The sequence below is a fragment of the Rhinolophus sinicus genome, chromosome 15 (assembly GCF_057876585.1).
Source record: "Rhinolophus sinicus isolate RSI-liver-muscle chromosome 15, RSI-T2T, whole genome shotgun sequence".
In the NCBI taxonomy this organism is placed as follows: domain Eukaryota; kingdom Metazoa; phylum Chordata; class Mammalia; order Chiroptera; family Rhinolophidae; genus Rhinolophus; species Rhinolophus sinicus.
In genome coordinates this window covers 3,630,657-3,654,101 of record NC_142515.1, presented here as the reverse complement: position 1 = coordinate 3,654,101, position 23,445 = coordinate 3,630,657, and the positions used below count along the sequence as shown (strand labels likewise).

Below are 23,445 nucleotides of genomic sequence, written 5' to 3'. Positions count from 1 at the left end.
GTGCCCTGAACCTCAGGGATGCGTCACTGTCCCCCTCCCAGCAGCTCAGAGAAGAACCTGGGCCAGAGAGTCCACCTGTGTCCCCACAGATCCTAACAGGCAGCCCCTGGGCCCCCAGATCACAGAAGAGGAAAGAGCCTCCTTTGAGAGACAGGTGACTTGCCCAGAAGCTGAAGGAGCCCAGGCATGAACCCAGGCCCACCTGTCTCTCCTGCCAGACTCTTTTCACTGGGCTGGCTGCCTCCTCGAGCCTCCCAGGGACTTGCAAGGGCTATTCGAGAACAAATACAGTAAGTACCCCGAGGATAGCTCTGAGGTCATGGTCACTCAGGAACCCAGCATCTTCCTGGCCCATAAACGCAACTTCTTGCCCTCTGTCCATCAAAGCAGATGCAGCATCCCAGAAGCCAGTTAAAATACCTGCTGCACCTTCCAGCCTTGCTTTGCTGGAAACCCCCAGTAAAGCTCCTCACAAGGCAGAAACAGCAGAGACCCTGAGCTCAGGAAGCAGGTTCACAGTCAGCCCTCTTCCGATGCCATGCTGTTGACATTAGGTTTCTGCTCAACTCAGGGGTCATCATGAGCACCTACTATGTGCTAGACTTGGGAGCGCACACCGTGTGTCCCCGAAAATAAGACCTAGGCGGACCGTCAGCTCTGACTAGGCTTCTGGAGCAAAAAGTAATATAAGACCCGGTCTATATAATGTAATATAATAAATAATAATATAATATAATATAATATATAATACCAGGTATAATATAATATAATACAATACTGGGTCTTCTATTAATTTTTGCTCCAAAAGATGCATTAGAGCTGGTGGTCCAGCTGGGTCTTATTTTCGGTAGGAAGTGGGAGCTTCCCAAAGGCACGAATGGGGTCTTAGTCTCTGTGGAATCCCCAGCACCGAGCACCTATGTTGAAAGCAAGGGATAGAGCAAACTTTCGAGAGGTTTGGCACCAGCCACTGCCATGGCCCACCTTGGACCACTGACGTTCTGTTTCGGGGAGGCTTGGGCTTCCCGCTCAGAGGAGAAATCCCTCGAAGGCAGGAGCCTCCCTGTCAAATCTTGTTGACTGAATAAGGCCTCCTTCCACATGCTCTGTGTCCAGAAGACACTCAGTGAATATTTGTTGAATGAATGAACAAACAAATCTTTATTAGTGGCTTCTGGTCGTACGAAATCAGTGTTTCTTTAAAAATTCATGAGTGTCATAATGTTTCCCAGTGTGAGAGCAAACCATTTTGTGAAATAGGCATGAATTTTCTATTAAAGAAGAGAGTATGTATTTATTAATATTCCCAAAGGGTAACGTTTTGTTTTACTGCTGTGCCCCTGTTATAATTTTCCATAATTACGTGCAGTTGATTGTAGTTTACCAACAGAGTATCAATAAAGAAAAACGTAACCCTGGAACTGTATCACTACAAGCGTTTAGCCTTACTGGGTGGGAGCTAATCACTTAGCTGGGTTGAAAGTGGTGAAAAGAATGTTCTCTCCCAAACCTGAGTGTAGAGGAGACATAGGGTCACCCTGCAGATCTGAATGGCTGGAGTCAAAACAAATCGCGGGTGGGGTGTCCACTAGGAAACCTCTTGGGATAGTTTGGAAACAGAGGGAGAATCCTAATTTTGAGTGCCACTGGGGGCTGATGGGAGGAAGGATTTAGACAGAAGTCAACATGACAGGGTAGAGCCTGCTGAGAAAAGCAATCCTGTAAGCAGAGTCCTCTGACTACTGTGTGAAGGTGTGTGAAGGGAGGCCCCTGAGGGCAGGGCTTTGTTTATCTTGCTCACTGTTGTGCAGAAGGTGCCAGTAAATAGGTGAATGAATGAATGGATAAATGAATGAATGAATGAAGCTACCAAGGAGATTAAGCCCAAATGTGATCTTGCTTCAGGCACAACATGGGCCAGGCGTTTAGAAGGGACCCTGGACCCCATGTCTCCTCCAGACACGGATCGAGTTGTGTATCCACCATGGCTGAGCTGTCCGGGAGGTTCTAAAGCGGCTTCTTTGAGTAATGAAATACCAAGAATTCTTTTCTGAGTTGCAATTGGAGGCAAATTTTCTTCCAAATAACCAGAGGGGTGGTTATAAATAATTCATGCTCACTGTTTGGCCCAATTAACATTTTTCAAAAGATGGGTACAATTCTTTCCTTCTTATGGGACAGCAATGCACCGCTGTTGGGCTGGGCAGAGCTGCTGCCCTAATTAGATATTTACACAGGAGACCTGAGCGAGAAGGGTGGATTTATTTTTAATAAAAGAAGATTAAAACCTGTGTATGTGCAGCATATTAAGGGAGACCGAACCAAATTAAAACCTCCCACAACTGTGGATAGTGGTGGCCTGAAAAGGAACTGTTTCACTTGGAATTACTAAACCTTCTCGCTTTGAGTCAGGAAAAAATCAGGCTCCCTGCCAATTTCAGATTCGTTCGTTGGAGTTCTGAGGGAGACACCGGTGCAGAGGGCTCCTTTAATCCAGGCACTGGAGTAGCAGCCACAGATTGTGTGATAAAGGAAGCAGGGGAGGGTGACCCAAGTGGGAATGTGCAGGGTGGGGCCACAGGACACTCGGCAAGTCCAGGTTCCAGTGGAGGGGCCAACCCATGCCGCCACGCAGGAATGCAGGCCAGACCTGCTGTCCCCAAGGGAAGCCACATCTTGAGGCCGGTTGTAGACTCTCCGCCTTTTTAAATATTTCAAACCAATTTAAAACCTTTTTACATGGTAAGCGTGTACCCACTCCTTGAACCCAGCAATTCCACTTACAGGCATTCAACCCAAATAAATGAAAAACTTTTGTTCTCAAAAAGGCTTGTCCCCAGGTTCATAGCAGCTTTGCTCATAATTGCCAAAAAAGGAGAAACAACCCAAATGTGTATCGAGAAGAGAATGGGTAAACAAATTGTGGCAGCCGCACAGAGGGAAACTCAGCAGCAGTAGGAAGGAAGGGACCACCACTGCCCACGGCCACGCGGACGAGCCTCAATATACTGCTGAATTCGAGAAACGGGACACACAAGAGCATATCCTGTATGGTTTCATTCATAGGAAGTTCAAAAACAGGCCAAGCTAGTTATCTCTGGAGATAGAAATCAAAATAGGGCATGCTTCTTGGCATGGGAAAGACGAGACTGAGAAGGGGTGAGAAGGAATGTTCTAGAGCAACGTCAGATGCTCTTCCTCTTGATGAGGTAGGGATCGCATGGGGACGTACATTTGTCAGAACTTGTCAAACCATGGGTCCAATTAACTGTATGTAATTATATCTTTCAAAAAAGAAAGCTTTCCAAACACGTCACAGGTCACTCCCAGGCTGTCTGTGGGTCACTTGGTCAGCAGGCTTTGGTTTTTTTGTGCTATAGTGAATTTTGACCCTTCGATCAGCATCCCGGGGACCCCCAGCCCCCAGGGGGAGAAGCACATCCTCTCCAGCAGGTGTCTGTGTGGTGTGACAGGGCAGGTAGGACAGGCAGAAAGGTCCTTGTCCCAGCAAACTGTTGACCACCCAGCAGCCCTGCGATGAGTGTGTTGCATTTATTTCTGTGACTCTTTTTTAAAGCAGGAACGTGTTCACCTTGTTCAGGCCAAAGTGACAGTGGCTCTCAGCCTTCCTGCCTTCCCGATCGGGAAACCTGCAGAGGTGCCCATGCCAGCCAGGGTCTCGGGGTACAGTGAGCCCCCTCTGCCCTGGACCCAACAGCCACGCATTTTTTGAGGCCCTTCCTGACCCTCTTTACAAGGGCTTAGGAAGTGTGGGTGCAGGATGCGTGCGTCCCAGGAAGCAGAAGGCAGACATATTCATGCACGGGCATTGAGCACCTACGGTATGCTGAGTGGACTCAGAGGCTCAGATGCAGGAAGAGACACACCAGTCAGCTGGGCTGCACGGCGGGGTGAGGAGGAAGCCTGGAAACAGCACCCAGGTCCCCTGGGGGCACAGATTCCTGGAGAGACTGGCCCAGGGTCAGAGGGGTGAAGGATGGAGAGGAGTTTGCTTGGCAGAGCAAGAGGGGAGGGGTGTTTTGAGCATTAAGAGCTGGGGGACTGCAGAATATGGAGGGTAAGAAGTCTGGTATGTTTGCTGGGTGGGGGGCTGGAAGGGTCAATGGGGGTGCCTGTCCCACCGGTCCCACCCAGGAGTCTAGGCTCAATACCAAGGGCAGCGGAAGACACTGAAGAGAAGGATGTGGGAAGACTCCCACTGTATGAAAATCACTCTGAAAACTGAGTGGGGTGGTAGAGCGGGGCAGGCTGGGGACTGAGGCCCAAGAGGGGATCTGCCCTGCATCCCATGCCGGTGTTCTTCCCCAAAACCGCTTTGTGCGATGTTCACTTGCAGCGGACCTCACCTGATGGGCCCCGTGATGCCCGCCTTCTGCCGTGTCCCCTCGCGCTCCCTGCAGACCTGCGGCTTCTCCACCAGCCTCTGAGCCCCGGGTGTCTCTGTACCAGCCGTGCCCACTTACACAGCTCCCACACCCCTGGGCTTGTTTGAGCCCCCAAACCTCATGAACACGGGAGAAGAATAACGTGCCACAAGGACAAGAGAGAAAGTAACGTTAGGTGTCATGTCGCCACTGCTTCATCGCAGAGGACCGCTCACCTACTTGTTAAGAAAAAATTGAGTGTATAAAGATATTCAATCACAATGTCAAATCCTGTTGACCTTACTAAGCAGAAAGGATTCCTCACTGAGACCTTAATTTTACTCCAAGCAGCCCTCAAACCAAGCCTGAGATGTTTGGCACACACCCCCCGGGTTTCCCGGGGGAACTTCTCTTTGCGCAGCCTGTGGACCTTGCTTGGTAAGCTTCAAACAGTCTCCCCTTAGTGGAGAGCAGATAAGCCCTTTTTGCGCCTAAACGCAGGCAGCATTTTGTCTTCTAAAAATATCACTTTGTCATTTAACCGGCCAAACACGTTTTCAGATACTATTTCATGAGCTGATTTTATTTTGTTTATTCCCCCAATGGAAGAGTAATGAGCTTAGTGGAACAGCCATTTTTCCTAATGAGTTGAAAACGAATGGCCTTGACTGTTTTCCACACTGTCCGATCTACCTATCACTCTGTAGCCATCCGGCATCGTGAGCGGCCTGTGAGGTCACTCTTCCTCCTCAGGAACTGGCCTGTGTCCTGTCTGAGCGAAGGGCGGAGATGGTGGGGATTCGGGGAGATCCAGGAAGGGCCCCAGGGAGTCGTCGATGAACTCAGAGAGAAGAGAGCAGTAGTGCCACTTCCAGAAATACCTGTTCATCCTTCCCGTGTTGAGGAAAAGCCAAGTCCAGAACCAAGAGACCCTCTTAACCTCTACTTCCTTCTCTACCTGGCAGCTGGTCCGTTGAGTACGGGCATGGCACCCACCAGGGCTGAGTGAGCCTGTGGTCACCTGAGGAGAAGCACCTTGCCTGTGCCAGGGCTCAGCTCACCTGTGCCAGGGCTCAGGAAACCTGTGCCAGGGCTCAGATAAGGTTGCAAAGCAGAAAAGAACATGGGTCGGGGAAAGCATCTATTTGAAAACTATTTTTATTTTTTAAGGCCCGTCGAGACTCTCATGATATAAAATGTTGGTTCTTAGTTTCTCTAAGAGCTTGGTCGTGCCCAGCTATTTATGTGTAATGTGATCAGCTCCAACTAATTTGTGAAACTAATTTCCATGTCCTCGGTTCTCTTTGAAGAAAAGCTGTCACTTGGTACTTGTATAATGAGAGAGTGTGAAGCAGAGCTGCGGTGCTCTGGAGCGTCGTCTCACTTACCATGTGTGGCGTCCTCACAAGGAGGGAGCCAGATCAGAGTGTGTGTGTCTACACTGTTGCTGTACGGATGGTTCTGGCCCAACCTCAGTGGTTGGTACTCAGTGGTTCCCAAGGCACAGGGTGAGCTAACGAACGTGCAGTGAGGAACACGCAAGCGAACAGGGTGTGAAAGATGCAGCCTCACAAGGGGCATCTGCAGTGTCTGGGGCAGAGATCCCTGCTCCGGGGAATGTGGGGGCTGCACCCCTCGCCAGTGCATGCTGTGTATTCCCCGGGGTTCTCAGATGTCTCTGGACACACCTAGCCCATGTAGTTGATGGTGGTGGTGATGGGGGACAAGTGTCTATCGCGACAGAAGCACCAGTCACCCCACACCCTGATATTTCTGTGGGTACAAGCGCCCAGGCTGTGCTCTGAATTCAGTTTCCTGAACTCTGAGAGTCCTGTGTGTCCCAGGGGCCCCAGATGGGACTCCGAGTGTGCGGAGGTCGTGTGTGCACAGTGACCGCCATGTGGCCTGACCCCCCCGAGAGCCCAGGGGGTGCCTCAGGCTGCAGAAGTGGTGTCCTCCCCCTCCCCCAACTCCCACCCGCTGCCCCGGCCGTGGAGCTGGGACTGAGGAGCGGGCAGCTCACTGTCTCTGACCTCTGGGTCCTCTGTCAAGGCAGATGTGGCAGCCACCTGTCTGAGTGGCTGTTGGACGACAGTCCGATGAGAGGACCCTGGAGGACGTCACAGGCCCCTGCCCAGTGACAGCCAGCCAGGCTGGGGACGCTGCCCAGCCACTCCTCATCATTTCTCTCTCTCTCTTTTTGTTTTTTTTTTCCTTTTTCTCTCCTGCCACATGGATACCTTTTAATGCGATTTCAATGATTTTGCATTAGATGTGTGCAAATACTTTTCTTCAAAAGCAATTAAGGTTCAGCCTTCACCACCTCAGGTCAAAAGCTGTGTTCTTTGCATCTTTTCCTTTTTAACGAGCAAAGCCTTTTCCAAAAGGGCAGGTGATATCACGGTGGATGCTTCTGGAACATGCTGACTGTGCAAGTTGGATGGCCGAAGGGGTGTTTATTATTGTTATTTAAATCTTTCATCCACGTAGGTGTATTCACACCTGAAAGTGGAAAAAGGTCTGGATTTGTTTCTCCTTTACCACGAAAATTCATCTTTGTTCTTTGAGATTTGTTCTTCCCCAGTGCGTAAAAAAATAATCAGCTTGCCCTGTGGGTAATATTGTCCCAGTTTTATCAGAAACAGACACAGTGGGATGAGGGGCCAGCTGCTTGGCTAGTCCAGGCCCCGGTAGCCCCGCGTCCTGGAGGTTTATCAGGAGGCGATGGCACGAGTCTGGGGGGCACGTAGCTGGGAACCTGGTGGTAGAACAAGCTGACTTGTATTTTTAGCAATGATTTTAGAAGTTTGGTGCTGTCCCCAGGCTGTGTTCAGGGCGAGCATCTCTCTGTGCCTGCGAGGGTTGTCTGCCAAGCCCCGTGTATTCACGGTAGATTTGGGGGTGCCTAGAATTCACCCCTCACAGACCCACACCCCACAGGTGTCAGGGCCATCCCCAACCTGTAGGTGAACAGCAGCAATTGTCGGTTCTCTGGGAATATTTAGGCCCGTTTGTAACCACGCCAGTGGTGCTTACTGGCGTCCTGCTGGAGGGTTTGTCGATAGGCAGTAGGTTTGGCTCAACCTCGCGGCCTGCACAATGCCTCCTACCTTAGGAATGCAGGGGCAGTGTCTGTGCATGACTGGGGTCCTAGAAAGCGGCCCTTGGGGCCGTGTGACAGGTACGTGGCACTCTCCATCTTCGTGCTCACGTTATTTTGGGGTAGACAGGTGGACCTTGCAGAGTCCTGTAAGGCAGTCTGAGCCCCCAAAGGGCAATGGCTGCTCTTTCTCTTCTCACCTGCCTTCCGCTGAGAAGGTCCTAGTCGGGACCAGAGATTCCGCCCCACAGCCACGCCCCTTCCCATTAGGAGGATGTGGCCGAGAGGACAGCTGGGGCAGACGTAGGAGGCTGGGAGGCTGTGCGGGGGCCTGCTCTTTTGGCAGAAACAAGGTGGAGAAGAATCTGTGCACACCTAGCACCTCCTGCGCCCCAAGCACCGAGAGTCCAGCCTTGCGGCCTCTGGGTGGTTCCAATTCTGGCTTGGACCCGGGAGCTTCTCCTGCTCTTGAGACCAGAGGCAGTGAGCCAGGGACATTGACAAATGAATCCTTAGATCCCTAGGGAGACCTGAGCTTCACTGGCCAGCTTATCACAGACATTATCCGCAGAAACTTCCAGAAAGGACATTAGCCAGTTTTTCAGACTCGGGGAAGTAAGGAGCCATCCCCCCTGCAGGTAAATAACGGATCTGCATTGCCCAGCACCTGCCTCCTGGCCAGGTTGTTTCTGTGACAGCAGGTGGCCTCACTTCTGGACAGCCACACAGCCACACTTAGCGATTTGAGGTAGCACACCATCTTCTTCTCCAGCTGCCTCTGAAGGTCACTGTGACCTGCCATCCCCAGGAGAGATTGGGGAGCAGGTACACAGTGTGTTTGGCCCTGCCTTTGCCCCCAGACATGCACAGGTCTCAGAGGCCGCTGGCCGCTGCCCAGGTGGAGGATAGTCACTCCCAGAGCCCAGGGGAAGGGGCCACTTGTTCTGCTCCTGGTGCCCTGGCTCCCAGCACAGCTGAGTGACCCACTGAAAGTCGGAACCCAGAAAGGCAGGGTTCCCACCTGTCAGCTTCTGGCACCTTCTTTCAGGGAGCTGGAGATCCAGGCCAATAGGGGAGGGATCTGCTTAGGGGAGAAGCCCCCACCTCCGGAGGCCTGGAGACCTTCTGTGATGTGGCCCCTGTCACTGCCCAGGCCCAGGCCCGGGCCCCCCGTTCACGTGCTGAGCTTTTTTCTCCTTCTGCCTCTGTGGCCTCTCCTGGGATGACCTTCCTGCTCTGTCTCCTATGGTCAGGTAACTGCTCTCCAGCAGGGGGCGTCCTCCTGCCCTGCTTGCAATTACCCGTTTGAGATGTGTTTCCACTTTCCTTCCCCCTTTCATCCTGCGTCCCCATCCTGTGGTAGTTGGGGACCAGCACTGTCCACCAACACTGATCTACAGGGCTGTCGCCCTCTTGATGACAACTCAAGGAAGCAGAAATAAGAGCCAGGTCGTTTTCATCCTTGTCTCTTGGGCTCCTCACTGTGCGGTAGTCAGTTTGCATGGTCTCGAGATTCTCCATGCTGGAGCCCCCGGGGACTTGTGCCTGAGCTGGAGGGAAAGCAGCCCCGGTGCCACATCCTAAGGGCTCCTTGGAACCAACCTCAGCTGCTTGCCCTTGGAGACGTGGGAAGAGAACCGTGTTCTTCTCCAGGCTGCCGCCTTTCTCTGGGTGCGGGTGGGGCCGTGGTACGTGGGACCATCCCTGTCCACCAACATTGGTTGAGTGCCAGCTGCGAGCCAGCCCAGGACGGGCATCCACACCCGGAATGAGAAGAGTCGCTGCGCCCACGGGACACCTGGAAGCAGACCAAATGACCAACCCCGAGGACTCACCCAACAAGCGAGATTGAAAAGGCAATAAATGGAATAAAAAGGCAATTCTAATCACATTGATAGCTGGCTGGCCTTCAGTGGGAGTAAAAGGGAAGGCCTCTTTTTTCAAAATAAACTATTTTGATCATCTAAATTCTGGAGATCAGTACGTAGCATTTAGTGAATGCACAAAAAATAAACAGTGATTAAATTAAGTTGTTAAAATTCAAGCATTATTTTTGTGACCGATTCGTGTTTGTGTTTATCAGGGAGCTTGTGCAAAGCTCTTTGAGAGTGAATGTCCAGGGACTGGCAAGTTGTCATTGACCTTGCAATGTAATTGCTGCAATAAAGGGTCTCTCAGTGGTGGGACGGGTTTGAATTCTGCAAAGTTTTGTGCCCTCTGCTGGTCGTACTGGGCAAATCAGCTGCCGCTCAGGACACTTCCAGATCTCACAGTGTCTGATTGTGATGAGATGGCCTTTGGCTCAAGGTGTCAGCCTCCTCTTAGATCTGTCAGCTTCTGAAGGGGGAGGTTTCAAATTAATGCGTGTGATGAGAACAAAATGTTTCATCTAGGAATTCTGCATCTCTGAGTAGTGTTAAGTCAATGAATACTTCCTAATCCAATAATGACCATTTACTCAAATATGTTACAAGTGTTGCAGTGTGGAGTGACAGACTTTTTTAATGCAGTATATGCAGCCAGCAAGGCTCAAGGCTTTTGTCCCCAGGCGTCCTGGGTTTGAATCCTCCATTTCCTCTGAGCTGACTGGGGGCCGTCTCCTTATCCTGGGGGCCCTCAGTGTCTCAGTGCTGGAGGGGTTATTACGAGGGTGATATTCACATAAAGGGCCTAGCACATAGTAGGTGCTCATGCAAGGAGAGCAATTTTGTGTGTGTGGCTCACTTTATAAGTCTAAAATGCATGGTTTGGAAATAAAAAAGAGGAAAGAGATGGAAGTGTCGACTGTAGCTATCGTAGTTGTTTGGCTAATTATTATCATGTGCTCGTAACCATTTCATTTTAAGAGTGGTGATGGCTGAACGATGATTGGCACTTCTTACATTCATTCAGATGTCTTTCCTCATTACAAGAAAGCCATGTTTCTTGGCCTCGGTCCATTTATATCCCAAAGGGAGGCTTTTGTCAGGAAAGCTCTGTCTGGGGGGACAGGCACCCAGGCTGACCCGGGACAGGGCTCAGTGGACAGAAACGGGGCGGGGAATGCCAGCGGGCGAGAGCCCACACCTGGCCGGCTGTCTGAGTCGTGGCCACCAGGTCTCCCGCCCTCGGTGCCTGGCCCCGCCCACCTGCACCTGCAAGTCCTACAGGAGGAGTTTCTACACCACCCAGTGGCCACAGTCACATTTCCCCAGGATCTAAGGTGTCTGGGCAAAGCGGAGCATCGGGTGGAGATCTGAGGTCTCCTGGGTGAAACAGCCCTTTTCTGTGTTGAGCCACATACGACCCCGGTTTGCCCATTACACGCACCCAGAAGTACTTCCCTCTGACCGCGAGGTGCCCAAGCACCTGTCAGAGATGAGCTGACTGTGGCCCTTCCAGGGGGACGGAGGTTCCCACTGTTTCACCTGAGGGTTCAGACAGGAGCCAAGACCTCCACCCCCCAGCTGTGCCGACTGAAGGAGATGATGCATGGAAGTGACAGAGTGTTTGGCTCAGAGGACCAGACATTGGTGGCCTCTCCTCACCCCCCCATCAGCATTAACACCTCAATCATGAGAGGAGGGGCTGGACTTGAAAACCATTAACAGGCTCTAGGGTGTGGGAAAGGCAGAGAGCCTGGGCATGACGGTGACAGTAGGGGACCTCTTCCCGCAGCTCAGGCTCAGGGTGGAGGCGGGCCAGGCCTGCACTGGGAGTAAAAGCCAGAGCATGGGTTGTGGTGTGACCAGGGGGACAGCCCGGGTGGCTCCTGTGCAGACGGGCCAGACCCTGTTTCCGACCCCCTCACCCTATGAGCACAGGCTCACTAACCCAGCCCGTCCTAAGCCTGTGATCCCCCCCCCGCCCCCATCTGTAGAAATACTAGACCCACGTCACGGGTAGCACAGTACAAGATTCCCTAACTGAACAAACGATCACCACGTGGGAATGCAGCAGGAGTGGTGAACAGGCCTCTTTGAGGGTTTGTGAAACGACCACTCAGAATCCTAGATCTCGTGGTGTTTTCTGAGTGTCTCCTCCTGGGCACCTCCAAGGCCTTCTTTGCCTCCCCTCTCCCCCAGAACAGACACACAAACAGAAAAGGAAATTAACCTGAGCGACAGGAGCTTTTCTAACCCGAGGATCGTTCATTTAGCTACTAACCTGGCTTGTTCTAAGGTGAGATTATTTTCCCAGGGCAGGTGTAACTTACGCCAGCTGTAATACAAAGACCCCTCTCCCTAACTCAGGTTGACAAGTCAGCGCTCCCACAGCGGCCCCACTGTCACGCCCACCCCCACCCACCCCTCTGTCTACCAAGAGCCGGCTGTGTGTTCTGTGCGTGTCCACCTTGGAGGGCAAGTCCTCTGAGCCTGATCCTGCCTCTTCCAGGTTTGCCATGGAGCCCTTCTGCCCACTTCTGCTGGCCAGTTTTAGCTTCCTGCTCGCCAAGGCACTCAGGGTCAACCAGACCAGCACTGCAGACAGCAACTGGACCTCCACGACCTCAGGTAAGGACCGGCTGCCTCTTCCTCCCTGGCCTCCCTGTCCCCACCACCCACTGCCCCTCCTGATAAGCTCGCAGGGCCTTTGCAGGTGATGAAGTGGCTGGGGGAGGAGGAGGAAGGTGTGGTTGGCTTTTGGGGTATGCTTTGAACATTGTACTCCTATAAAAACAGGCTGGCTAGAAAAGCCAGTTGTTCTGTATTTGCAAAGCAAGCCTAACCCCAGAGCTGGGAGCTGGTGTCCGCTGCAGTGGGAGGCAGGAAGCGGAGGGTTAATTGTCCCGACCCCACTGTGGGGACCCACGCACACCAGCCATGAACAAACACTGACAGTCAGTCTGGGATATTAAGATACTGATGTAACCATTGAGATTAATGAAGAAATTATTGTGAATATTTTTAGGCAAAGTGTTGGTATAATGGTTAGCTTTATTAAAAAAAAAAAAAAAAAATAGAGTCCTTACCTTGTAGAGACCTGTGTTGAAGTATTTACAAAGGAAACCCTGTGGTGTCTGGGAGTGACTTCAAAAAGAGTAAGTGGGGGGGGGAGGGGACGGCTGCAGGTGAGCGTAAAGGGCCTTGTCCTGATAGAAAGCTGGGTGGCAGGGACGTGGGGGTTCATTATTCTATCCTCTTACCTTTCTTTATATTGAAAGTTAGAAAGGAGGAAAGAATAAAGGGTCCATTGATACGTCTGACAACATGGGTGGGACCTCAGAAACAAGCTAAGTGAAAGAAGCCAGCCGTGGAAGACCACAGGCTATACGGATCCATTTATATCAGGGGCAGCCAAACTGTTTTTCAACGTTTTTCACCAAGGGCCATATGCGGTAAAATACACAAAGAGCCGGGCCACTCAATCGAGGTGAAGTACGTATTGCCTCACCTGGTTTATTTAAGTAAACTAAATATGTTTTTGGAATTTGCTGGGGGCCAATTAACAATGGATCATGGGCCACAGTTGGCCCGTGGGCCACAGTTTGGACACCCCTGATTTATATGAAATGGCTGGAAAGGGCAAATCAGAGGGGGTGGGAGGAATAAGTTAGTGGTTGACTGGGCTCCGGGGTGGGACCAGGAGTGACACAGGTGGCAGGAGGGAGCCACCTGGATTGATGGAAGTGTCCCAGCACAGGACTGTGGTGATGGCCGCACAAGTCTGTGAATGTACTAAACATCACTGAACTGTGCGCTTACAATGGGCTGTTTTATGGTAGGTCAAGTCTACCCCCAATGAAATAAACAAATACCAGGCAAATTGATAAGAAAGAGGAGGAGGGGAGGGAGAAGAAGAAAGGAGAGCACCGCCCTTGAATCGCACCTGTGTGCAAGTCTGGCTCTCCGTTCAGTGGCTGAGTGACTTTCAGTGAGTCACTGAACCTCTGTGCCTCAGTATCCCTGTTTGCAGAGGAGGTAATAAGAGTACCAACTTCTCAGCTGTCACATGAGGATGAAGAGAGGTGAGCACACTGGGATGTGGAGGGCTTGCCGTCGTCAGCTGGCACTGCTGTTTGCAGGAGAGTTAGGCCGCAGGTGGCCCGTCACCGGCCAGTCCCTCACTGCCCAGGACTTAGCTCTTCAGTGCCCCGGATACCTCCTCCTTGGACAGGGGCCTGACGCAGACAGAGGCCAACAGGGTGAGTTCAGGGCCCCCCAGGAGTGGATATGGATTTCCTAGCAACCCTGTGCCTCCCTGGTAGACTCATAGCCTGTGTGTGGCCGTGGGCTCCTTCCCACGGCAGCGTTAGCAGGAGTCTGTGACCAGGAAGGGCTGGTCCCCTTGCCCCGCACCAGGGCCTGCTCCAGCCCCCACACACTTGCTGCATCCCCTTCCTGCCCACCCCCAAGGCCCCCACACATAAAGTGCAGGGACTTCTCTGACAGGGCATCCCGTGGTGTGTAGGTCAGGGTCCTCCAGAGAGACAGGCTCAGTGAGATTGAAAGAGAAAGCGATAGAGGGGGTCACTTCAGCATCACCTCACACTGGGCTCTTTAGGGCTGAGACCGGAACTGGAACCAAGGGGAATCCCCACCTGCCCTCCCGCATGGCCTTCCAGGGTCTCAGCACAGCTGGCCAGCGGCCAAGTGTAGGTGTGCAGCTGCATGGCTCAAGGTGGAGCTCACATGCAAGCCCTTAAGTCTCAATTTCCAGGACCAGGATCTATGTAAGCGTGCACACATACACACACACACACACACACACACACACACACACACACACACACTCTCACACTTCACAGGTGAGCGTATGGATGGACTTCGCATGAATGTCATGCACACTTCACTCCATGGTGACCAGCTGCACCCCCACAACCCTGACCCTGTGTCCCCCGCTGTCTGAGTCTCACTGACTGGAAACGAAACAGAAAGTGACTCCAGAATTTCCTCTTAGACGCCAGCCTGATTCGTGTCCAGAGCAAATCAGTGCCCGGGACACAGCCCAGCCTGCACAGGACTTTACTGGCCCACGTCGGTTTTTCAAAATTGGGTTTAGGTTGAATTACTTACCAATACTTAAAATTAGATAATTTTACATAAAAATGTGGATTCCTTGTTTTGGAAAATTGGAAGAACTGGGCACCGCGGGCCTGCCTGCCTAGCCCCCATGGGCCGGGGCTGAGGGGCTGCACCCTGTACACAGGGTGTGGGTTCCCCAGGTCCCCCCAGGCCGGCCTGCCCATGGGTGTCCCTGCCTCACCTCCGTCCTCCACTGCAGGCAGCGGCTGACAAATGGCAGGAACCCCGAGCGGAGGTGCCTGTGTGCCCCTGTGATCTGTCCATTCTGCCCACGGGCACAGCCCCTTCCAAGGGGCCTAGGGTCGTCCAGCCCATCCTGGGACACGTGCTGTGGAATTGCCATGTCTGCAACTGCAGCCTCTACTCCAGGTGGCGTGAGCATGGAGGCTGGGGTCCTGGAGCCCCCTGACAGAGCCCCCTGACACAGCCCCCTGACAGAGGCCCCCAGGGGTGGCTGTCTGTGGTCCAGGTGCTCCCCAGAAGGGCCTGGGCAGGTCTGCACCCTCAGCCAGGGCCAGCAGTCACTGCCAGGCAGAAGCTAAGCCGGGCAGCCTGATCTCTGTGCAAATGCAGAAGTGGGCAGCCCTGTGGCTGCACTTGGCCAGGCTGAGATGGAGCCCCTGTGGGTTACAGAGCAGCTACGCCCTCTCGGTGCTGGGCCAGCTCTGCACCTCAGTACTGGGCATCTCCCCAAGACCCGGGGCTTCCGTTTGCTCCAGGGCACTGGCAGGGTGGGGAGGGTACTCCGTGGAGCTGCAGGTGTGGAAGCCTCAGGCAGGGCCGGTTCCCCAGGGGAGCTGTGGAGCAGGTAGGGCTCCAAAGAGACGGACTGTCAGACGGTCTCAGGACCCAGGATGACGTCACCTGGACTTGAGCTACAACAGGGCCTGTGAGCATCACTAGCCAGGAGGGAGAGGAATTGGCAAAGCCTTGACCGAGCATGTTTCGCAGGCTGGCCAGGTGTCCGGTGGCTGGGACCACCTCCTCATCACGACCTATTGTCCCTCAGTGCCCTTCTACATCTAATCGTCAGTCAAATTGGTAATTTTTTGTCATTTATTAGAAATGCATGCATCGGTCACTTGCACGGTGCCAGAGCCAGCACGAGGCCTGGGCCGTGGGCCCAGTGTGGCTCAGATCTGCTCTCGGGGAGTGTACAACCCAGGGCGTGAGATGCAGACCACACGACCTTTAGGATATGCATGGAGGGGGGCCCAGGTGAGGGAGACTGCAGGGTTGCGGAAACCCCACTGGGCTCAGGGGCCGTGCTTCGTGCTTCTGTGAAGTACTGTGATGGAAGCCCAGGTGTCGCCTTCACGGTGCTTCCACTGACGGAGCCACGTGGTCGCCCACAGGGCCAGTCCACTCCAGGAGAATGGGATCTGTGCTTTGAGGCATACAGAGCCCCTCGGGATCCACAGGAAGGCAGCTGAGTGGGCTTCCTGGGGAGGGGGCCTTGAGGGGTTCCCTGGAGAGCAGAGACATTTTGGAGAGGAGGGGGCATGACAGGCTGGGAGGCAGGAGCTAAGTATGAACATCAGGGGACAGGGTGGGATCTCAGGCCACCAAGGCCCCTTGGAACTTGGGCTTACGGGGCAGGTCCTGGGCAGCTGCCCTGGGTCCAGGGATATGAGACTTCCTGCTTGAGGAAGGTCAACCTGGCAGGTGCGAAAGACAGATGAAGAAGAGCGGGGGGTTGGGGGGTGCCTGGTGGCCACCTTTCCCTTGGGCAGGTGGAATTGGGAGCTGGCAGCTCTGGGAGGCTGGGTGATGGTGTGGCCACGGGCCTCCACCCAGCCCAAAGGTCAGGCTGCTCCCCGGTGCCCTGAGTTCCTGCACGAGGCCCTGGGGGCTCCCCATGCTGTCCTGGGGCAGAGCAGTGGGATGTCTGTACCTCCACCCTCCTGTACCTCCCCGTGAGCGGGGGAGGCCGATGCCCTGGGAACCCTGATAAAAAGGCCACATGAGAGTCTGGAGGACTCTGTGTTGTGTCTTCACTGATCCCACTAGGGGACCTTGGACAAGTCACGTCATCGGCTCCTCAGCTCAGGTTTTCTTCTTGGAGTCAACGCTGCTCATTTGTTAAGTAGTGGGGCCTTTGTGGATAGAACAGACGAGGACAGTGGACTGCTTCGCAAACTGTCAAGTGATGTGCTGGCTGGTGTCCAGGAAGAAAGCCTGACAAAGGAGGTGCTTTATAAACTGTGAAGTATGGTTCTGGTGTCAGGGAAGAGGGTTGATAGGGAGAGACTGCCGTGCAAACTGTAAAGTGTGGCTCTGGCATGGGGCCAGAGGGACTGACGGAGACGTCATGAACCAGGCTGAGGGAAGACGACTCGGCAAACTGTAAAGTGGGGTTGTGGTGTCCAGGAAAAAGGGCTGACGGGATAGAGGGGGAACTAATTTGTAAACTGTGAAGTGGGGTGTGACATCAGGGAAGAAGGGCTGATGAGGGGTCCTCTGCAAACTGTGAAGTGCAGTCTGGTGTTGGGAATCTTTCTCGCCCAGACCCCCTTTCCCCGCCGTGTGTGCCTCGCTCGGGTCACAGTGGGGACCCGGTTCTCCCCCAGGCCCTCCAGACGCTGGCGCGCCCCAGCCCCTGCTGGCCTGGCTGCTGCTGCCGCTGCTGCTGTCCGTCCTCTTCCTGCTGCTCGCCGCCTACTTCTGCAGGTAGGAGTGTCCCCCGGCGGTGACTCGCCCTGATCTGCTCAGATGAGGAAATGAGCATCCACAGGCCGTGACTGCGGGGCGTGGGCCCCGGCACCAGAAGGCAGCGGGCGGTGGGGCAGAGGGACGCAGGCGGCAGCCAGCAGGGCTCAGCCATGAGCAGCAGGAATAGCTTCTCGCGGCTCACCTGGTGGGTACTGCCCCCCAGGGGCTCCAGGTCCCCGAGACCCTGTGCTGAACCCTAACTCTCTGTGTCTCTCAGGTTCAGGAAGCAGAGGAAGGCCGCGGTCAGCGCCGACAAGAAGATGCCCAACGGGGTCCTGGAGGAGCAAGGTACGCACCGCCCGGCGACGCCCGGCGACGCCCGGCTTCCCTTAGTGTGCCGGGCTCACCGCCTGCAGCTCTGCTTCTTTCAGTTCCACTTCTCCTGGCAAAACGCTGGCATTTAGAACCCTAGAGTTTCACCTCTTCAAAACTTAGCTTGCTTTCTCTCTGGTGTGAAATAGACGTTTGAGCCAGGTCGGTTTGTGGCTTTTTTGGAGTCACCGTTCATATCCTGTCGTTTCTACCGGGTTTTGACATACAGTTTTTCTCAGTCTTTCTGAGATGAGACAGTCTGGTTCATGATCTAAGTGCTCTAACGGGCTCCCCGGAAACCCACACTGTTTTAGGACTGAGCTAGAAGGAGGGAGTGGATCCACCAGCTCCGTTACTGAGAGGATCCCAGTGGGCTGGGGGCATTTCCAGCCGCTCTTCCTGGTTCTAAGTTCTGCTTCTAACTTGTGAATGCTACTTAAAGGCACACTGCTTTTCTGTCCACACCTGAGACAGCCGAGCAAGGTGTGTGAGGCTGAGGCTTTTTAAAACTTTGATTTCCATCAGTGACTGCAGCTTCCTCCAGACATCTTGCTACATGATGGTTTGTGGGGACAAACAGGATTGCAAAACCAAGCAGGAGATCATAAGAAGTGTTTCTGCTGCAGAGGACTTGGCCCAGCGGCAGGGGGGCAGCTTTGCAGTGCCATTCCTGGCAGCTCCCCACCCCTGTCCCTGCAGGGCTCAGCCTGAATGGAAGGGAAGAGGGTGTGACCGGTGGGGCCCAGCCTTACTCATTCTGAGGCCTCTGGAGGAATTAACTGGGGGTGGGGGGTGAGGGGGGAGAGTTTTTGGCTGGGCTTCCTCAGGGCTCTTCAGGGAGGGACAGGCCCTTTGGCAGGTGTGACAGTGAGATGGTCGTGTTCCCCTGGTCAGGACTATCAGCTTTCCCCATGAAGAGAAGCACGTGCCAATGATTTGCCTTTCTCCTCAGTCTGAATTTGTGGGCGCACTTTGTCTGAACTTCCTTACAGCCCCACCCCCCTCCTCCTTTTCAGTGCCTCCCCCTCCACCAAAAAAAAAAAAAAAAACAAGGATGGTTTACTCTTGGAGCTTATGGGGTTTGAGTAACCAGAACTATTTGTTACAAACAAGACAAGGCCAAAGGAGACTAATATCCTAACAGTTCCCAGTCTGTTCGGAGTTTTCATCAGAAACCTAGAATCACTTCACTCTTCTCTTTCCAAACCTGGAAAGCAGCTGGGGTGTGAGGCTGCCTAAACCTTTGTGGGAGGAGCAGGAGCTGCAGGGGAGGAGACGTGGGTGGGTGAGTGGGTGGGTACCTGGGCTGGGAAGATAAGGCATCTATGGTTGTTGAGAGCAGGTTCCACGGCCAAAGGGATGCCTCCCTTACAAATGATGTGGGTGTATTACAGGTGCAGTATAGGTGTACTATAGGCCTTTGCCTTCAGCTGCTCAGGGCCATCTGGGCCTCAGGCTGCATGAGCTGAGAGGATTATCACCCCCTCCTCCAGCTGTCACTTCTCCAGCAATGTTGTTGGTCCATCTGATTAACAATCACCCATCCAGGAATATGGCTAAATGGCCCTTATGTTCTTTTGATTACACAGAGCAGCAAAGAGTGATGCTTCTCAGCAGGTCCCCCTCTGGACCCAGGAAGTACTTTCCCATCCCCGTGGCTCACCTGGAGGAGGAGATCCGTGTCCGGTCGGCGGATGACTGCAAGAGGTTCCGGGAGGAGTTCAATGTGAGTTTGGGGCGGCCCCTCCGTCTTCTCGTCATGTAGTAGGGAGCAGGGGAATGCAGTGTCACATTTCAGGGTAATATCCCAAAGGCTTAGAACTCCTGCATCAGTTATGACACTACCCCAAAAATGGGCACCCCTTCCCTAACGCTCATTCCTCATTCGAAGATGAGCTAGGTGAGTGAGACGCTCATGAGGTCTCCTTCCAGCTCACTCCGAGTGCCATGTCCTAAACTCAAGTGTGACAAAAATACCATATCTCGACCAGGCCTGAGAGCCCCTGGGGTTAAAGCAGTGGAGCCCCCAGAGCACCCTTTTATAGGCATCCAGAGCTTGTGTATTTGCAGTAGGGACTGTCCCTCCTCTGATCCACTGTCACAAACGTCAATTAACCGGTGTGGGGACCACCTTGAGGGGACATGAGCTCTGCCCCTGACAGCTCTGCTGTCTGTTCGGGTCAGTGTGACCTGAGTCTCTGCCTGATTTCTCCTGCTGATGCTGTTTTGGATGAATGACCTCCATGACCTTAGTGATGGCAACCGCCAACCGGGAGGGACTTAACCAACTGGTACTGTCCCCATGGTAGCAAACTGATTTCCCTAACTCTCCACAAAAATACTTGAATGACATACCCCCTTGCAGTGTTAATTTCTTATTTAATGCCCTGCAAATTAAATAAAGAGATGCCCTCAAATAGAGAGATGATGGATGGATGGATGGATGGATGGATGGATGGATGGATGGATGGATGGATGGATGGATGGATATAGAGATGGGCAGGGAGACAAACAGTGGAAAATGTTGTCTTGGATTTTGCTATTCAGTGTTTCGCCCGATTATGTTTCGAGTTTTGTGTCATGCATCTTCCATATTTCCTACACAGCCACGGGCTCAGTGCTGAGCAGGAATGGGGCAGGTTTCCAGCAGAGGGGTTGACTTGCCCTGAGGGCCCTGGCCCTCAGCTTCCTCCATCTATGGCGGGGTGGGGGGAGGGGGCGTATCTTCATGACCTCACAGCTGGAATGTGAGGCTGATACAGTGGACTGCAGAGGGTTGTGCAATTGTTACGTCTAAAACCAGCGTGACTCCTGCTACAAACATGTGATCTCTCACCAGCAACCCGTGAGGGTACAGGAAGGTGACGGCGCATGTAAATGTGCTTTGCTTATTTTTTAGCACAAGTCTCATCTGCCTTTATCTTGCTTCCTTTTAGTTGTTTCCAAATGTGTTCCCTTTTTGGAGAAATTAGGAGAATTTGGAGAAATACTGAAAGACAGCTCCAAGCACTATTATTTTGCAATGTCTCAGCCTGACAAGAGAAGTTAATTCTCCGTTTTCAAATGAACTCCCCAAGTCTGTAGTGACGAGACTGGCGCCCTCCCTTCTTGTCCCGTTTCCCCTCGCACTTGTGTTTCTTCCCGTTGGGACTTGTGCAGGGCCCTGAGTCACAGCCCGCCAGCTCTGCACCGTCTCAAGTTTGGGCAGCTCACGTGGAGCAGGTCAGGTCAGGCAGGTGAGGCCCTTGCCCCAGATGCAGAATTTAAGGAGGCACCAAAACACTCAGTCATCAGGAGAAACAGTATTTTAATAGAACATTTAAAAATATCAAAATGAATGCGAGCAATCCACGGAGAACAGAATAGCACACTTGTGAAATGAAGGCCGGGTCATTCTGATTTTTCCTGTCGCCTCAGGTCCCCACGTGGCTTGTCACCGCACTGTTATTCATCACGTCATCACTTAAAAGTTTGGTATTTTGGTCATCATGGATTTTATGCATTAATTTGGATGTGTTCATGTTGCATTTGAATATTATTTAATCTTGATTCCTGAGTGCTGGGTGCCCCCTTTACATTTTGCACTCAAGATACGTGCCTCACTCTCCTGGCCACCATCCCGATTCCCCCCCCCCCCCATGTCACCATGGAGCAGCCCTCCCAGCCGCCCGCTGGAGCCCCTCTGCTCATGAGGGGCAGGTGGAGATGTGGCAGAGGGGAAGAGCCCTGGACTCGCGTCCAGCGGCGTGGAGCCTGGTCCTGGCTCCAGGGGACCCTGGACAAGCTGCTTGTTACTCTGTGGACCCGTTTGTTCCTCTCTCCAGTGAGAGGCAGCTGTGTCCTAAGCCATGTCTCTCCCTCTGCTCAGAGCACGGGAGCCACCAGGACCGGCCCACGCTTGGCTCCACAGACACGATTGGCATGGAGGCTCTGTCCCTATTGCTTCTTTTTTCTTGCCCGCTGCCCTGAGAAAGTCTCCCAAAAGCTGTGAAAGGGAGACAGATGAGTCTCAAGTAGTGGTCCCACGGGAGTTTGGACATTTGTGTATTGCTGACCAGAGCTGAGGTGAACTTGAGGACAGAGAGGGTTGGGTGCTGGGAATCAGTTCAGTGGAGTGAATGCCAGAGGGCTGGGGCGACTTCCTGAAGCTCTGCCTCAGTTTCCTCGTCGGTGACACCAGGGTGCTCCTGGCCCCCGTAGGATGGTCATACAAAACCTGTGAATAGATGAAGTGTGTGCCCACCTGGCCCAGTGTGCACGAGCAGTGACTGGAGCTGCTGTCCTTTTCAGGATGACTTCTGTGACTGTCCAGGCTGGCAGTCTCCACCCGCAGTGGCAGGGTGCTGTCCTAGCCAAGTCTACTCAGACCCCAGATTAAACCCCTTTAGGCCAGGAAAACCCCTCTCGAGACAGGTTCTTCCGAGAGCCTCTTTCCCCGCAGGTGCCTGGGGACAGTCATAATGTAGACGGATACAGGGGAGGTGCCCCCAGGAGGCCTCCCAGCACCATCCACAAGCCAGAACTGTCCCGTGGGCTTGCTGGGACAGCCCACACCCAACTCCTTGTTTGTTTCTCTCAGTTTGCTGCCGCCTGCCCTGCACTGGCTCGTGTGCATATTCATGGAAATGGAATCTCACCACAAACAAATAAACAAACAAACAAACCCTTTTCAGCCAATTACATAATCGGACAATTAATCACAAGGTATCATTGACCAATTACTACTATGTGCACGGCTCACGCTTGCACTGCAGGTGACCCACTTCCAGCACAGCTCTCGGGGCCCTCCCCCGTTCCCCTCAGCAGCTGGAGATGCCAGGCCCCTGGAAGACAACAGCAGGAGGAAGGGCTGGGCTCAGAGCGGCAGGTACTCTGTGTACTTGGAACCCCAGTCTAGGGTCCATGCACAGAGCCCTTTGTCTCTCTCCCTCCGAGTGACCCTTGGTGCCACCCACAAAGCCAGGATCGTCACTGCATCTCCATCTGGAGCAGATGCCAGGGCCACGCAGCTGCCGAGTCACAGCCACTCACAGCCCGCCTCCACCCACCACACTGCAGCCGCCCCACCCTCCAACGGAGAGGGAGGCTTCTTGGGGGTTTTTTTGTCTTTTTTTTTTTTCTCTTTAATTTATTATTTTTCATAGACTGTTTTTTAGAGCAGTTTTAGTTTACAGGAAAATTGGGCAGAAGGACCAACTTCTCCTTCCACACAGTTCCTGGGTCATTAACAGGTTGCATTCGTGTGCTACATTTGTTACAGCTGCTGAGCCAGTACTGACTGTCGCTTAGGGTTCCAGGTTGTACATTCTGAGTTTTGACAAATGCATAACATCATGGGTTACCATGATCATGCCCCTTTTTTATTGTCAGTGCTGGGGTGAAAAAAGCTTTTGGGTGTAGAAAAATACAAGGCTTTGAAATGCTAGCACAGATTTCATGGGCAGGTTAAGTCAAGGTCAGCATTAAGACAACTCTGATGAACAGTCAAGAACTCCATGCAGAAGAGGGGCTGTCCTGATGCAGAGCGGACCGTCAGCCTTGCCCGGGTGCCCACCAGGCTGCCCTCCACACCAGCTCTGGCAGAGCCCTTGCCTCTGGACATTGGGTTTGGTGGCCCCAAAATGGGAAAGAGGACGCCTCCTGGCAGGGGCTGAGTCTGGGACAGAGAAGCCCCTGACCCAGGCGAGGGAGGCTCTGGGCACCTGTGCACAGCAGATCTGACTCAGCATCTCGGCTTTGACCCGAGGCTGCACTGGGAGGCCTGCCCCAGCCTCCTGGGCACTTACGGGGGAGGGGGCGGGGGCTGACAGGGAAGCCCTCGCTTTTCTTCACACGTGAAGAAGCGAGCACCCCCTCCTGGTCCAGGTGTCAGCTCAGGCCAGACTGCGGCTCCCACGCCGTGTCTGCCGGTGCTGGCCGGGTAGCTGGACGA

At 53.4% G+C, this 23,445-nt stretch overlaps 1 protein-coding gene across 2 annotated transcripts in view; it reads left to right on the top strand.

Annotated features, from left to right (window-relative positions):
- The window catches only part of PTPRE (protein tyrosine phosphatase receptor type E), a 134,806-nt gene that overhangs the window by 85,987 nt on the left and 25,374 nt on the right, over positions 1 to 23,445 (top strand). Inside the window, exons 3-6 of one of the 2 annotated variants that reach the window (XM_019728245.3) lie at positions 11,860 to 11,978; positions 17,060 to 17,159; positions 17,419 to 17,489; positions 19,103 to 19,239. In XM_019728245.3, coding sequence (XP_019583804.2) covers positions 11,867 to 11,978; positions 17,060 to 17,159; positions 17,419 to 17,489; positions 19,103 to 19,239 — 420 coding nt within the window. In that variant the 5' untranslated portion in view covers positions 11,860 to 11,866. Of the gene's footprint in view, positions 1 to 11,859; positions 11,979 to 17,059; positions 17,160 to 17,200; positions 17,347 to 17,418; positions 17,490 to 19,102; positions 19,240 to 23,445 lie in introns of those variants that run through there. The other variant, XM_019728248.3, reaches the window with a different exon arrangement.